The sequence below is a fragment of the Chenopodium album genome, chromosome 18, assembly GCF_948465745.1.
Source record: "Chenopodium album chromosome 18, dcCheAlbu1.1, whole genome shotgun sequence".
Lineage (NCBI taxonomy): Eukaryota > Viridiplantae > Streptophyta > Magnoliopsida > Caryophyllales > Amaranthaceae > Chenopodium > Chenopodium album.
This window is the reverse complement of record NC_137851.1, coordinates 8,095,278-8,108,368: the sequence shown is the minus strand read 5'-3', so window position 1 is coordinate 8,108,368 and position 13,091 is coordinate 8,095,278. Positions and strand designations below refer to the sequence as shown.

General features: G+C 32.4%; 1 protein-coding gene across 1 annotated transcript; it reads right to left on the bottom strand.

Moving 5' to 3' along the window:
• Positions 1-5,266: 5,266 nt before the first annotated feature.
• Positions 5,267-12,446, bottom strand: LOC145591394 (tocopherol cyclase, chloroplastic-like). The gene is made up of 10 exons (XM_081647833.1): positions 11,900-12,446; positions 10,613-10,857; positions 10,068-10,147; positions 9,725-9,801; positions 8,903-9,072; positions 8,243-8,340; positions 7,207-7,308; positions 6,518-6,634; positions 6,130-6,279; positions 5,267-5,622 (listed from the first exon to the last, which is right to left on the bottom strand). The coding sequence occupies exons 1-10, from the start codon at positions 12,199-12,201 to the stop codon at positions 5,446-5,448; spliced, it is 1,518 nt and encodes a 505-aa protein (XP_081503959.1). The 5' UTR covers positions 12,202-12,446; the 3' UTR covers positions 5,267-5,445.
• Positions 12,447-13,091: the final 645 nt, after the last annotated feature.

Here is a 13,091-nt window from a genome sequence, read left to right as displayed (position 1 = left end):
ATGGCTTAATATTTAACCAAATTAGAGTCATCAAGGTCATTTATGGAAATAAATTTTTAATTAAAGTCATTTTGTATAATAAAAATAAGGGCTGCTATTTCAGTGTAACACAAATACAGGTTCATCATTGAGAGCTAATTTTTTTTTTAACAATTCATTGAAAAGATAAATTTGATTGGTTTATACTTTGAATATATATACTTCCTTCATTTTTCTTTAATTGCACCATAAGGACTTTTACACTATTTACATAATCTTCTTTGATCATCTTTTGTGAATTATCCATAATGAAAAACATAGTCATGTGGGATCTAGTTAGATTCATCTAGAAATCTACTTTTCAAATATCAATTTTTTTTAATAATTTTTACAAAAGTATAATTAAAGATATTAGTAGCCAAAGGAAAGCATTGGCAAGTGTGAAATCACTCATGGTGCAATAAAAAAAGAACGGAGGAAGTATAAAAAAAAAAATAATAAATAAATAGAATAGTATGAATGGATGCATTTCCATTTTGTACATAATGATAAACCAGTCCAAATACGGAAAATTGATACAATTTCATGCTTGAAAGATCAATTATACTCCATATAAGCTTATATAAGTAAGTTTATCAAAAACTGTGTTTTTGACAACTCCTAGCGCGTCCTACACTACTCTCGTACTGAGTATATGTGATTTTCTTTTTTGGTGTTTCAATATAAAATCGATCGATCATTTTCCTTTTTAGGTGTTCAATAATAAAATCAAATTTATCTCAATTGTCGATAGGGCTAGCTTGATTCCCTTGAGATCCATATAGGCCGATCTTAAAGATAGAAGGACCTAATTCGCTAGGTCCCCAACAATTTTCCAGTTCTTAGCTTAAACAACGAACTCATATTTTCATTGGCGACATAATAAGAAATTGGAGTATAAATTTAAAGTCATTATTGTAATGGTAGAATCATTTAAGATTATTTAGGACCATCCCTTATTCCTTTGCATTATCACGGAGTTGTGAACGTTAAATTTTTTTCTGAAATGAAGGTAATTGGCAATTCAGTGACACTACTTTCCCTAGCAAGTACCTTTTGGCAATTTTGGTAAAAAAAAACAAGTAGATAATAAAAACCTACAGTTTTTCCTTTAAAGATATGAAAACTCTTTGGTACACATAGCCCAATTAAAGCTAACATGCATGACGGTGGAAGATTATGCACAATAATTCTTGCATTGTATTGTGTATCCGTTGAATATCAAGCCTAAAACTAAATAATTAACATGAAAATTAACTTTTACGAACATAAGAGCTATAACTTAGATGATGTTGCTTGATGTGTTCATCGGATGCACGCACAAAGTGCCCTTAACACACATTTCCATCATCCAATCAATATATTATTATAAGACTTACTCGTATAACTTATATGACGTGATAGTAAACTGATATTTTGTTGAATAGGGCTCTTCTAGGTTTAGAATTTTGGATCCACCTCTGCTACTACTCAAAATCTCCAATCCTTTTAATTTTTATGTTGTTTTCAGTCATCGTCGCTACACAAATCTTGTAATAGGTGTTAATAAGTCAACAAAAATGTCTGATCAGCATGGTATTTGTGTAATAAAATTAACAAGCATGGATCCTTTGATAAACTTGGATTCTCTCGATTCTATACAAGGATGCTTAAATTTTAGCTCTAAGTCTTAAGACTTGAATGTGGCATCATTTTTGTGGTCCCCATTGAAAATGATATCATTAAATTCTTGTCAAGATTCACTAACACTTGTCCAAATTTATCACTTTAGCCTTAAAACTCAAATATATGACTTTTTTTTTTTTTTTTTTTAATCTCTTTATATGTAGAAAAGTGTAAAAAAAAAAAAAGGATGATAAAAATAAAATTGAGGTGGATCCCAATCTCAACTCTTAAGTTGAATCTTGAAATTTCAAGACTCAATTTGAGACTTGCTTGAGATTTAAGAAGAAAAATAGGGGAAGTCTTAAATATAAGTCTTAAGACTCAAGATGATGATATCACCCCAAGTCTTAAGACTTGGGACTAAACTTGCTCGGTAAAAAAATCTCCTAACCAATAAGGTAATATACATAAGATTTTTTTTCCCCCAATAGATTAATTTAAACAAAAGTTAAGAAAAACTTTACAAAACAAATGGATTGGAGTAAATAATTTTGAATGCATTTCACTTGTACATACAACTAATACAAGTTTAATTTGGCTATAGTAATTTTAATCCACATGTGCAAAAATGTTGCACATTTTTTTCATGCAAAAATGTTGCACATAATACGTAGTACTAGTAAATTAAATATATTTTGTACTACCATATCATTTTGTTATACGTAAGTGAAATGACTTTCCTCAAAATAAATAAATAAATAAATAATTTTAAAAAAATGTAAGTGAGGTGACTGTTATTATTTATTTATTTTTTTTTTTTTTTTTTTTTTTTTTTTTGAAAAGTGTCTCATTGATTTGAGTAAATGAAACTTGGTTGATTAAAATGCTATAAATTCCTCAAAAAAAAAAAAGAAAAAAAAATGCTATAAATTCCAAAGTTGTGCCCAATTTCCTAATTTAGTACTCCCATTAAAAGTTTAAAACTATACACTACAATAACTCAATAAGCCATGCATGTGTTTGACGTTTCTGTGTTTGCTTAACCCTTCTATCCTAGGAATATTCTCCTTACTATATTTGACTCATTGATCATATCTAAACTTGTTTAATTATTCAAACTCCTGACAAAAAATAAAAAAAAAATAAAAAAAATAATTGTTTACTTTTCTCTCATAGAACGATTTCATGTTTTTTAACTACTTAATAATTCAATGTCTCGTGAACGTATATTCTTTAAGGTCAGATTAAAATATCTAGAGAATTGGTTCATATATGAACCAAACAGAGAAAAAAAAGATTAGATTTCACCCCCAAGTATCAGTAACCAAATCACTCCTTCTTATGGCTCGATTAAGAAAACTATACTCTTTTTATCTCAAATTATTTTCATTATGATATTTTTACTCAATCCACACACCTTGCTTTACTTTCAAAATTAAAACTTGTACATTAACATGTATTTCCATTAAAGTGACGTGACTCACGTGAGTAATCTAAGAGTAGCGTTACTTTTTAATTTTTATTATCTTTATTTGGACCGTTGGACGGTTAATCTTACATAAACCTCTCATAGTCTCATACTCTCATGTTAAAATTGGTACAATTTAAAATGTGTTACTATTTCTAAAATTGATTGCCAACTATTTTTGTACCAGCTACGTAGATAATATTGCCGACAGACGTGAAACTGAAAACGAAGTATGAGATATATTAAGTTATTAATGTGATGTCAAATAATTGGGATTAAGAGTTTAATACCATCCCTTGCATTATCACGGGGTAATGGACATCTTCGAGTATATTTATTTGTTTATTTTTTATGATTTTTATGTGTCTGATTAGATTGTTGATGATTATGATTTATTGTAAGAAACTAGCAAATCATTGACCAATTATTGAGGCAATTGAATTACCTATTTAGTAAACCCTTTTTCTAAATAATTTTTTTAATTAACAAGTGGCCATTGGAAACAATACTGTATACGAGTAAGATATAAGATGAGTATTGAAAGTTATACTTGTAATATATTTTATATTTTTGTGTGTAAAATATTACATGTCTATTAGAAACAAAGATGAAATAACATTTGTTAACAATAACAACTGAAGTCTTAATCTCAAATATGGAGTCAACTATATATTCTAAAAAATCTACTCCTTATTCGATTTTTATTTGCTTGACACCATATGTGGCATGAGTTCACTTATATACTTAACGAAATTGAACTAGCTAGGTGACAATTGAATTTAGATGAAGTTTTTAAATTTTACAACATATGCTTACTATGGAAAGTTCACGGATTGACAAGCTTACTTGTGTAACTAGCCCTACCAACTAACAAAAGTTGGTTCAAGCAGTAAGCAATTTGATGTCATTTAAGAAAGGTCTCGGCTTCGAGTCTTACCATATGCAAAAATTATTGTTGGGAGACTCACCCACTATAAGCTAGGTGTGCAACCTGGGTCAGTTCCAGTTGTAGTTGGAGCTGGACTCCGAAGAACCATGTGGGCATCCTAAAAAAAAAAAAAAAACTAGCCCTACCAATAACATATGGTTGTGTAGTTATGGAATCATCAAATTCTTCTATTGATATAATATAACGCCTATATGTATGTGGGTCATAATTCTAGTTAATGTTTAAAGAATAATAAAGGCATGTTCACATTTATTGAATTAAGCTGAGCTGAACTGAACTGATTAGAGCTGATTGGAGCTCAGCTGAACTGAACTGAGCTGAGCTAAAATGAATATTTTATGAGAAAGGGAAATTAGGAGCTGAGCTGAACTGAATTGAATTGATTGGAGCTGAACTGAACTGAACTGATTGGAGTTGAACTGAACTGATTGGAGCTGAGCTGAGCTGAACTGAAATTAAGTAAATGTGAACAGACCCTAAATGAATTGAAAATGAACATTTCGAGCAAACCCATAGTCATCCGCAATTAGATGGGTTGAAATGAACATTTCTACTGTAGCAAACCCTTATTCATCCGCAATTTTTAGGGTACACTTTGTTAAGACATTTTGTTAGATAATATGTTTATATTATCTTGTTAATATTCTGTAAAATATATCTTTGTGTAATTTAGGTTATCTCATGATTAGGTTGTAAATCCTATATATATTCAATTAATGAGAAAGCCTCCGCTAAGGAGAATTACACTTTTCTACATGGTATCAGATACCCTGAATCCCTAAGAGGAATCTGATACCATGTAGAAAAGTGTAATTCTCCTTAGCGGAGGCTTTCTCATTAATTGAATATATATAGGATTTACAACCTAATCATGAGATAACCTAAATTACACAAAGATATATTTTACAGAATATTAACAAGATAATATAAACATATTATCTAACACATTTTACACGTGCTCCTGAATTCCAGAAATAAATAGGATGACGAAGCATAGAAAATAACATTACATAAAAACCACATGATTTTGAAAATAAAACGACAGTGGATGAAAATTAATGCAAGACGTTTTCCAAAAAAATTAACATTGGTTTGAAAATACTGCTACTAAAATGCTTTCAAGAACAAAGTTAGTAAATTGATATCGCCTTTCTCAAAAAAAAAAAAAAAAAAAAAAAAAAAAAAAAAAAAAAAAAAAAGAAGAAGTAAATTGATATCGCCTTTTTTTTCTTTCAAATCTCAATCTCGCCTTTATTTATTTATTTATTAGAGTTTAAAATTTGAAGAATAATAACAAAGGAGTTACCTTGTGTGTACCTATACAAAAAGTCGGAAATCATACACTAATTCTCAAGACATTGTATAGATCAGCCACTGCACTAGACAGAACTAATGTCCTGTAGCTTCAAAGGCCAGGAGGTTTCAAAAATGGAACCCAACCAAAAACTGACTCCATATCTATCGGAACCCTGAGAGCAGCGCTTAGGATCTCCGGGGTTGTCGTTCTTCCTTTCCATGCCTCAAACCATGGTCCACCACCTACCTCCACAGCCGCCATGTTACTGGTAACCTCCAAGATAACCTTGAGCAATTAACCATTTTAGCAAATCAGAATTTCGCAATAAAAGCCCTTGCCCCCAAAAAGAGTAACATTAATAGCCCCATAGCTCCCATTCTTCATCCTCCAAGCATTCTTCGGAAGGAGAAGGGAAAGGGGGAAAAGAAGCCATGTTAGATTAACATCAATCAGTATAACAAATACTTGTTTTGTGATTGGCCTTGCTCACTTTCAGCACACTAATAAAATTCCAATAGAATCAGTGTCAAATAATTTGATCAATGATAAACAATTTTCTTAAATCAGCAAAACTTAGTTTTAGCAAGTAAAAATCAATTCAGTAATGCTAATTTATTTTGTAAAAAATTAGGCAAATAGAGCATGGCCTTACTGTCATATATGGATATTTTATAGTTATTACTTTTAAGTAATTATTCTGCTTGAATCAGAAACTCGCCAGCCTAGGTATGCACTGATGATCAAAACAATATTGAGAAAATGAACAAACTAAAGTGCCAGAAAAATGAGAACCTTTCCCTTGCTACCATCAGATCTTCGTTCCCACAGTTGCAATTTCAGTTGACCAAAACAGGTGTCTCTGCATGCAACAGCAAGGCCATTTTCTGGGGTAGGAGCACGCAAGGGCGTTCCTGGATCCTCTGCTCTTGCCTCTAATTCCACCTACAACGTGGCGAGGAAAAATATAAGTAGGTGATTTCCCGAAAACAAAAGAGATTTTACAACTTTTTCTTTTGTGTGGAATTTGCGTAAGAAAGGAACTCATCTTGAATTAAGAAGTTTGTTTGTTCTTGGTTCAACTTGAGGTATTGTTAAGAATTTTCTCAAAAAGAATATATAGATATATCAACTCTGGCAAAACATATAAGAATAGGTAATTCTCAGATGCTGGTATCCTTACCAGGTATGATCCATTATCAGCCGAAATTTTCCAGAAGCCCCATGGTGCAATCTCCCACTCAACAAACCCATTCCATGGTACGAATTCATAGAAAACTCCAGCATGGTGCACTCCAACCTGTAAAAGACTCTTGGGGTATTAACGAATTCTTGATAATTATGAAGTTAAATTTTGCAACATGATCCACAGAACAAAAATACCACAATATATGTTAGCCAATACTCCCCACTTCACCCCCTGTCGAAACTCTAATTTATTCACCTCCGGTCACATGAGCTTTTGAGAGCCCGGTCTGGTGCAGTTTCCTCAAAAGATATATTTTCCCAGGGAACAAAGATGGAATTATTATTTTTGCGATCTTATGTTCATTAAATGCAGTTTGTTAATGTGTATCCATCATTTACATCTATTCCACCTAGCTACTTGATCTTCTAAAATGGTGCACTGTTTTTTTTTTTTGGTTAACATGCACTGTTTTTATCTCTACAACTTAATAATGCCTTAGGTACTTTATTCCAATGTTTCATTTGTTAACCAGTTAAGCTTAATCATTTGTTAACCACTTAGCTATTGATCAATTAATTGCATATCTATCAACTAAGAAACCCTAACATGGAAGCATAAAAAAATGACTTCAAAGAGAGAAATGAAGAGTAGAGATTACAGAAGATATAATTGGAAAATCATACCAAAGCCGCATTCTCAATTCTTCCACCAGGAAGCTCTCTCAACCCTCCTGCAGAAGTCAAAGCAACTTCTCCTTTAGCACCCTCAAAGACATTACACTGGACCTGGAAAAGAAAGTGAACATATTTAGTGTTCACAGATTAAACAAAAACATAACATTCTGCATTGAGACTCCACTACTCCAGTAGCTAGTCACTAGACACTGTCAACACAGATAGAAAAAGCCTCAATCCAGGAAGCACCTTGAACAGCAAGGACAAGGCAACAACAAAAGTTTAGAAATTCCTACAATGCTAAATCATACAGCAAAATAATAATTATCTAATGCATCTATTCATAAATTCATAGTTCGTGAAATGGTGGATATCTTCAACAGCCTACCCAAGCCAAGTTGATAAGTCATATGGCTCAACTAAATAAACCAATAGCCATCCATTTTATAAATTCAGAGAAAGAGGCAAAATAAAATGACAAGCAGAAGATAGGAACATATGCCCACACAAAGGCAAAATTATTTAGTAAACAGCATATAGGCGAAGATTACATTTGCAAAATCAAATTTACTTCAAAAATTGTTGCCTTCTTGAAGGATTTTATAATTATGAGAAAGATAACCCCACCAATCTGTTTATAAGGAAAAAAAAAAAAAAAAAAAAAAAGGAATTTTTTCAAGCAGAAGATCTTGTTTATCAAAATGCTATATTGACCTTAAGTCCTTAAATCTTGTGTGAGAGTTTTTTAAAGTCAAGGCAATATGTAAGCTTGAATTTGGAATAGAAATTGTAGGCAAAGAGTCTATTCATCCTTAGAATATAGAAGAAGCAACTTAGCATTGCCAACTATCCCAAGAGGCCAAGAACTGCATGACCATCATATTTAGCACCCAGGAAAATACAGCCAACTCAGTGTTTCACATATAGCATAAAATTTCCAATTTTGAGGTGATCATTCAACAATGTTTCTTCTTGAATATGTGTCTAAGAGCTTACAACAATAAAAATAATTACACAAATCAGAGATGGGGAGTATTGCATTTACCCAAAACCATCTTTTGGGGAAACCTGCACCCCAGTTCTTTTCCGAATATGAAGGAGCATTTTCAAACTCAAATCTTTCACCATCCCACTCTATCCACCCTGAAATGAAGATCGTGATCAGGTGTAAATACAACAGAATAGAGTAAACCCCCAGCAAGATACTTCAGCTCTAAATATTATGTTTAAGTTCATAAGGTACAGAACTGCCTCCAAGAAATAATTTATTGCCATGTTCACAACAATCAGACCAGTTTTGAAAGCATGAGAATATGTTTCAACTTCAAATGTACAACCGAGACACAATAAGACTACTGATAGTCTAGTGAGTATAGCTTCTCGTGTTTTTTTTATTAATACTCTTAATAACATCATATTAAAATTCGTTTCATACTTTTGCAATGAATTTGTAATGAGCACAGGATGTAAAACCTAGATTCATAAAAGAGTACAAAAGAGAATTAAAATTAGTATAACGGTAACAACATAGTAATAAAAGGAAGAAAAAGATATAATACAATTTCTCACTATAATACATCTCAAGACTATCAAAGAAACCCTTACCAACACATTTTACGTAGGCGACATTTCATGCCTTTCGACTACACAAGTAACAATGAAACACTCATTAAGCCAGAGATCTATTGAGAACATAGAAGTGTACCTGTTGACAGTCCCCCTGCCATGCATACTTGCCAGTGAGGTTCAAAAACAGGAAAAGCAGCAAGCCAGCCCGCAGTGGATTTTTGTTTTGAACTGACATTGCCCCAGCCATATACAGGACGAGTACTATACTCCCAGCGAGCTGTTTTCACTGTTTCAACATAGTCTGACCTGTCAGCAAAAGACATAATGTGTAATGTGAGTCAACAAAAAGTATAATACCAAGTCCAAGAACACTAACTTGCACAGAAATAATAAGTACATATTTGATTTGAAATAAAGTTAAAAATCTCCCAAGAAAGCAAGCAAGCTATTAATGAGGGAAATATTAAGCCAAAGAAAGATGCTCTGAGTAAGAGCTTCAAACAGAAGACCCATAATGTAACTAATAATTCTTTCCATGTTCACAGTATTTGCCCATTGAAATTGGAGAAGGGTGCTTGATATAAAAACAGAGGGGGGAGTCAAACTGCAGATAGGTGACTTGCTAAAAAAGCCTAATATTACACATACTTTAAATAACCAGAAACATCAATGATGCAAGAGTAACCCCAAAATAAAATAAAATTATGCATATTAGAAGCACACAAGCAATCCTGAACACCATTAATAATCAAAATCAGCTATTGTAATAGTTTGAGGTTTTTAAGTCTTGAGAAGAAATGTCATAGCAAACTAGCTCTGAGCCATATAGTAACACATGCACAGAAATAAGTCATATAGTAACACATGCAAATAAAAAAATCAGGAATATAATATAACAATTACATGACAAAAGAGCCTCCAGAGGGGGACAATACTGAGAAATTGGAAAAGATTTCACCTGCCATCGTCACAGATGAACCCTTGATGCCAAAGTGGGGTCACTTGGAAACCCTCAGACACACTCCTATTGAATTCCTATCAAAGATTACCGTCAAAAATATCAGCAGCAATGGTACTAAAAGTCTTCTATTAACAATTGTGAAAACTGAAAACTCCATAATCCATATAGTATTTTAATATAGGATTAAAAAAGAAATCACCAGACAAGAATTATATAAAAGGTCACTCCAGAAAATATATACTAATACAAAATCAAGCAAATGTCAAAACAAGTAGCTTGCTATTTATAAATGCAAAGATATAAAATTATAAATACAAAATATAGTTGAAGTATATGGCACCTCTGGAGGAACCTCTTTGGTGGGAGGCTGTGAACTTCCACTAGATTTGAATGTATGTCCCAACATTAGCTCATGCCTGTCTATATGTAAAAAAAGATTTAATTTAGTGTTGGGGCACAAGAACTACTTTAAACGGTAATGATAGATAGAAAATAATGGCTTAACGTTTTTGCAATTTTTTGTAGTAAACTATATGGGCACAACTTACTGTGTGCTATGATATTAGGCCAAAAAATATTATAGGCCTATCTTAGAAAAAAGATCTAAAAGTACAAAGCTCACAAAGGAAAAGCCAAAGGGCCTTTCTTACAGTAACATACAAGTCTTTTTCATTTTCCATTTTTTTCCAATGGATTGAAGAATAATATTTTAAAATAAAATAACTCTAGGATAATAAATTAACATACTGAAAAACATTCAAAGAAAAAGGCAGCACCAGTCACTTGAATAACATATGTAAATCCACTAATCTTACCAACTATAAGCTCATCTGCAATGACATTGCAAAGGACACATGTATAAAATGGCATGATCCAGTAACTTACCACCCCAGAATTTCTGTGATTCTTCCGAATACTGGCAAATGTACTTGTCATCAGCACCAAGAATCTGAGCTCCAACTCCAGTAAATCGACGACCATATTTTGCTTCTTCTACAGGGGTCAATTTCTTGCGGAATGCAGGATTCTCAACAGAATACATGAAGCAGAAGCTTTGCCTCTTTTCTGGAATAGAGACCTTGAAATACCAGCCCTCAAAAAATTGTCTAGGACTTCCATCGAAATGATACCTTCCAAAGTAGAAAACAGAATAGACATCATTTAAAATTCAGTAGTCACTCAAATACAAAGGACACAAAAGAAACTAAGAATAAAATTTTACATTTTACAAATGTGCAGTCTCAACAGCAAACAACACACAAAATATTAAATTGTAAGAAAGCACGCCACAGGCTCGAATAGATTGATAAATTCACTCTTTTAAACAAGATGGGAGCTATCCTATGTTTTCAGAAAAGGTAATAGCATGTGAAACAAAAAACTTTCTGCTGGTAAACATTAAAAGATGAAAACATAATAGCTACTGGTATTTCCTTGGACAAGGCTTAGCACATCACACCTATCAACAACATCGACAATGCTTCACTAACGCGTTTTTATTCCCACTAGGTGTTCACATAATTACTCTTGATCAAGATGGATCAACGATACAATGTCATCAAAAAGCCCAATTCTTCTCTAATTGAAACTATATCCCAATAAGATATTATTGAATGAGCCATGTCATTAGTCATCAATGATTTCAGGATATCCAAAGGGGCAGTACAAGCGAATATTACAGATTCCACCCAATTGTAAATAAATCTCTATAATATTTTGTTTGAACTCAAGAAACATGTGCACAAACACCACTACTTAGCCACTCCTAAAGGAAAGTCAAAGTTAGACTAGCTAATACTTAAGTCAAATTGGGTCACATAACTTTGGTTGGTGGGGTATAAAAAATTATGTTGAGTTAAAAGGTTTAATCAATTGATTTCGAGTGCATTGTATACATCAAACTCCGTCATCCCAAATCAGTCAATTTTTACAACGGAGTGGCACTTGTATGATTCGGGGTGACTAAATATGTTGTATATTATACCCTCGTTGTATACAAGACCTATTCGGATTTGCAGTATAATGGCATTAAACAACGGCAAAACACACAAACATGGAGTATATAGACCAAAAGAAAACTGAATTAATCAAATTAATTTCTTATACTAACAATCCAAATTAAACGCATGCAAATTGAAATTGAAACCCAAAACAAAAAATGAAGAAAATTACCCACTATGAGGAGGCCGAAGCTCACGATTTGGGGGAGTAGGAACATAAACAGGATTAATGGCAACATTTTCTCTCTCCTCCGCCATTACAGAAGATTCTGGAGAAACCCCACTTTCTGCCATTGAAGAATGAAGGATTAAACTCCTTTTACTAGTAGTTTGAAGCCTTAAATTTGAGGGTAGTTGAAAATTGGAAAAGGGTAAATTGTCAAATGGGTTGGAAATTTTGTGGGGTTTGATTGATTGTAAAGTGATTGAAGATGATGATAGTCCAAAAGAAAGATCAGTTGCTGAAAACCTCATTCTTTGTTTTTTTTTTTTTTTTTTTTTTTCTGTTTTATGATACTTGAAATAAATTAATTCAATGCAATTGTATTGAGTATTGACTATTGAGAAAAGAAAAGTGTATAATATGAAATGTAGAGAGTGAAATTGTGTCAAATATGCAGCCAAGTTTTAGGGTGATTATGTGGAGGAACTGGGTTTAGGAAAAATGTTGTTAATGAATTGTTCAATTTCGATGGAATAGGCAATTTTGTAACTAGTGAGGATTGAATGGCCTGATTAGAGGCCAACGGCCAACGGAGAGTAGAGACCAATGGATTGTTTGGATTGTATTTGGGATAATTTATGCATAGTACCGAGTGAGATTAGTAATGTACGGAGTAATTTCTAATTACGTATTTCTTACACGAGTAAGACTGTACGGAGTATCATTTTGAGTAGCAATTTGCGCCAATTTTTGGTGAGAAAGCCCATGTCCCGCTTTATCAATTTGTTTTTCGATCAAATGATAAAAGTGTAAATAAATCAACAAAATATCCGGTCATCATGACATTTTCGCAAATATATCAATTGTGGGGTCTATAGGTAATTAAAAAATTATTGATTTATTTGTCGTTTTACTTTTACCCACTTGATCTCAAGGTTAACTTGTAATCATCCATTTTGGTTAGTGTAATATTGAATTATGTGAATTCCAATAGAGTTTGAATTCAAGTCGTCATGTTAGGTATGTTATTGATTAGCTTCACAATATAAAAAAATTTTAGTCCATTTGAACAACTGATTTAGACATCACTTTTTTTCCTAACTATGATCCGATCGATTCGAGAATAGATTGCTTTAACATCTAGAACTGCTCAAGACATTATTAGATATAATCTTTCTCAAATCTTTATTGGACACCTGTT

Coding starts and splice junctions, on each gene's coding strand:
- LOC145591394 (XM_081647833.1), bottom strand. CDS start 12,201: ATGAGGTTTTCAGCAACTGATCTTTCTTTTGGACTATCATCATCTTCA. Junction 10,148..10,612: donor ATCACAGAAATTCTGGGGTG/GTAAGTTACTGG, acceptor TTTTACATATAG/ACAGGCATGAGCTAATGTTG. Junction 9,802..10,067: donor CCAAAGAGGTTCCTCCAGAG/GTGCCATATACT, acceptor AATCTTTGATAG/GAATTCAATAGGAGTGTGTC.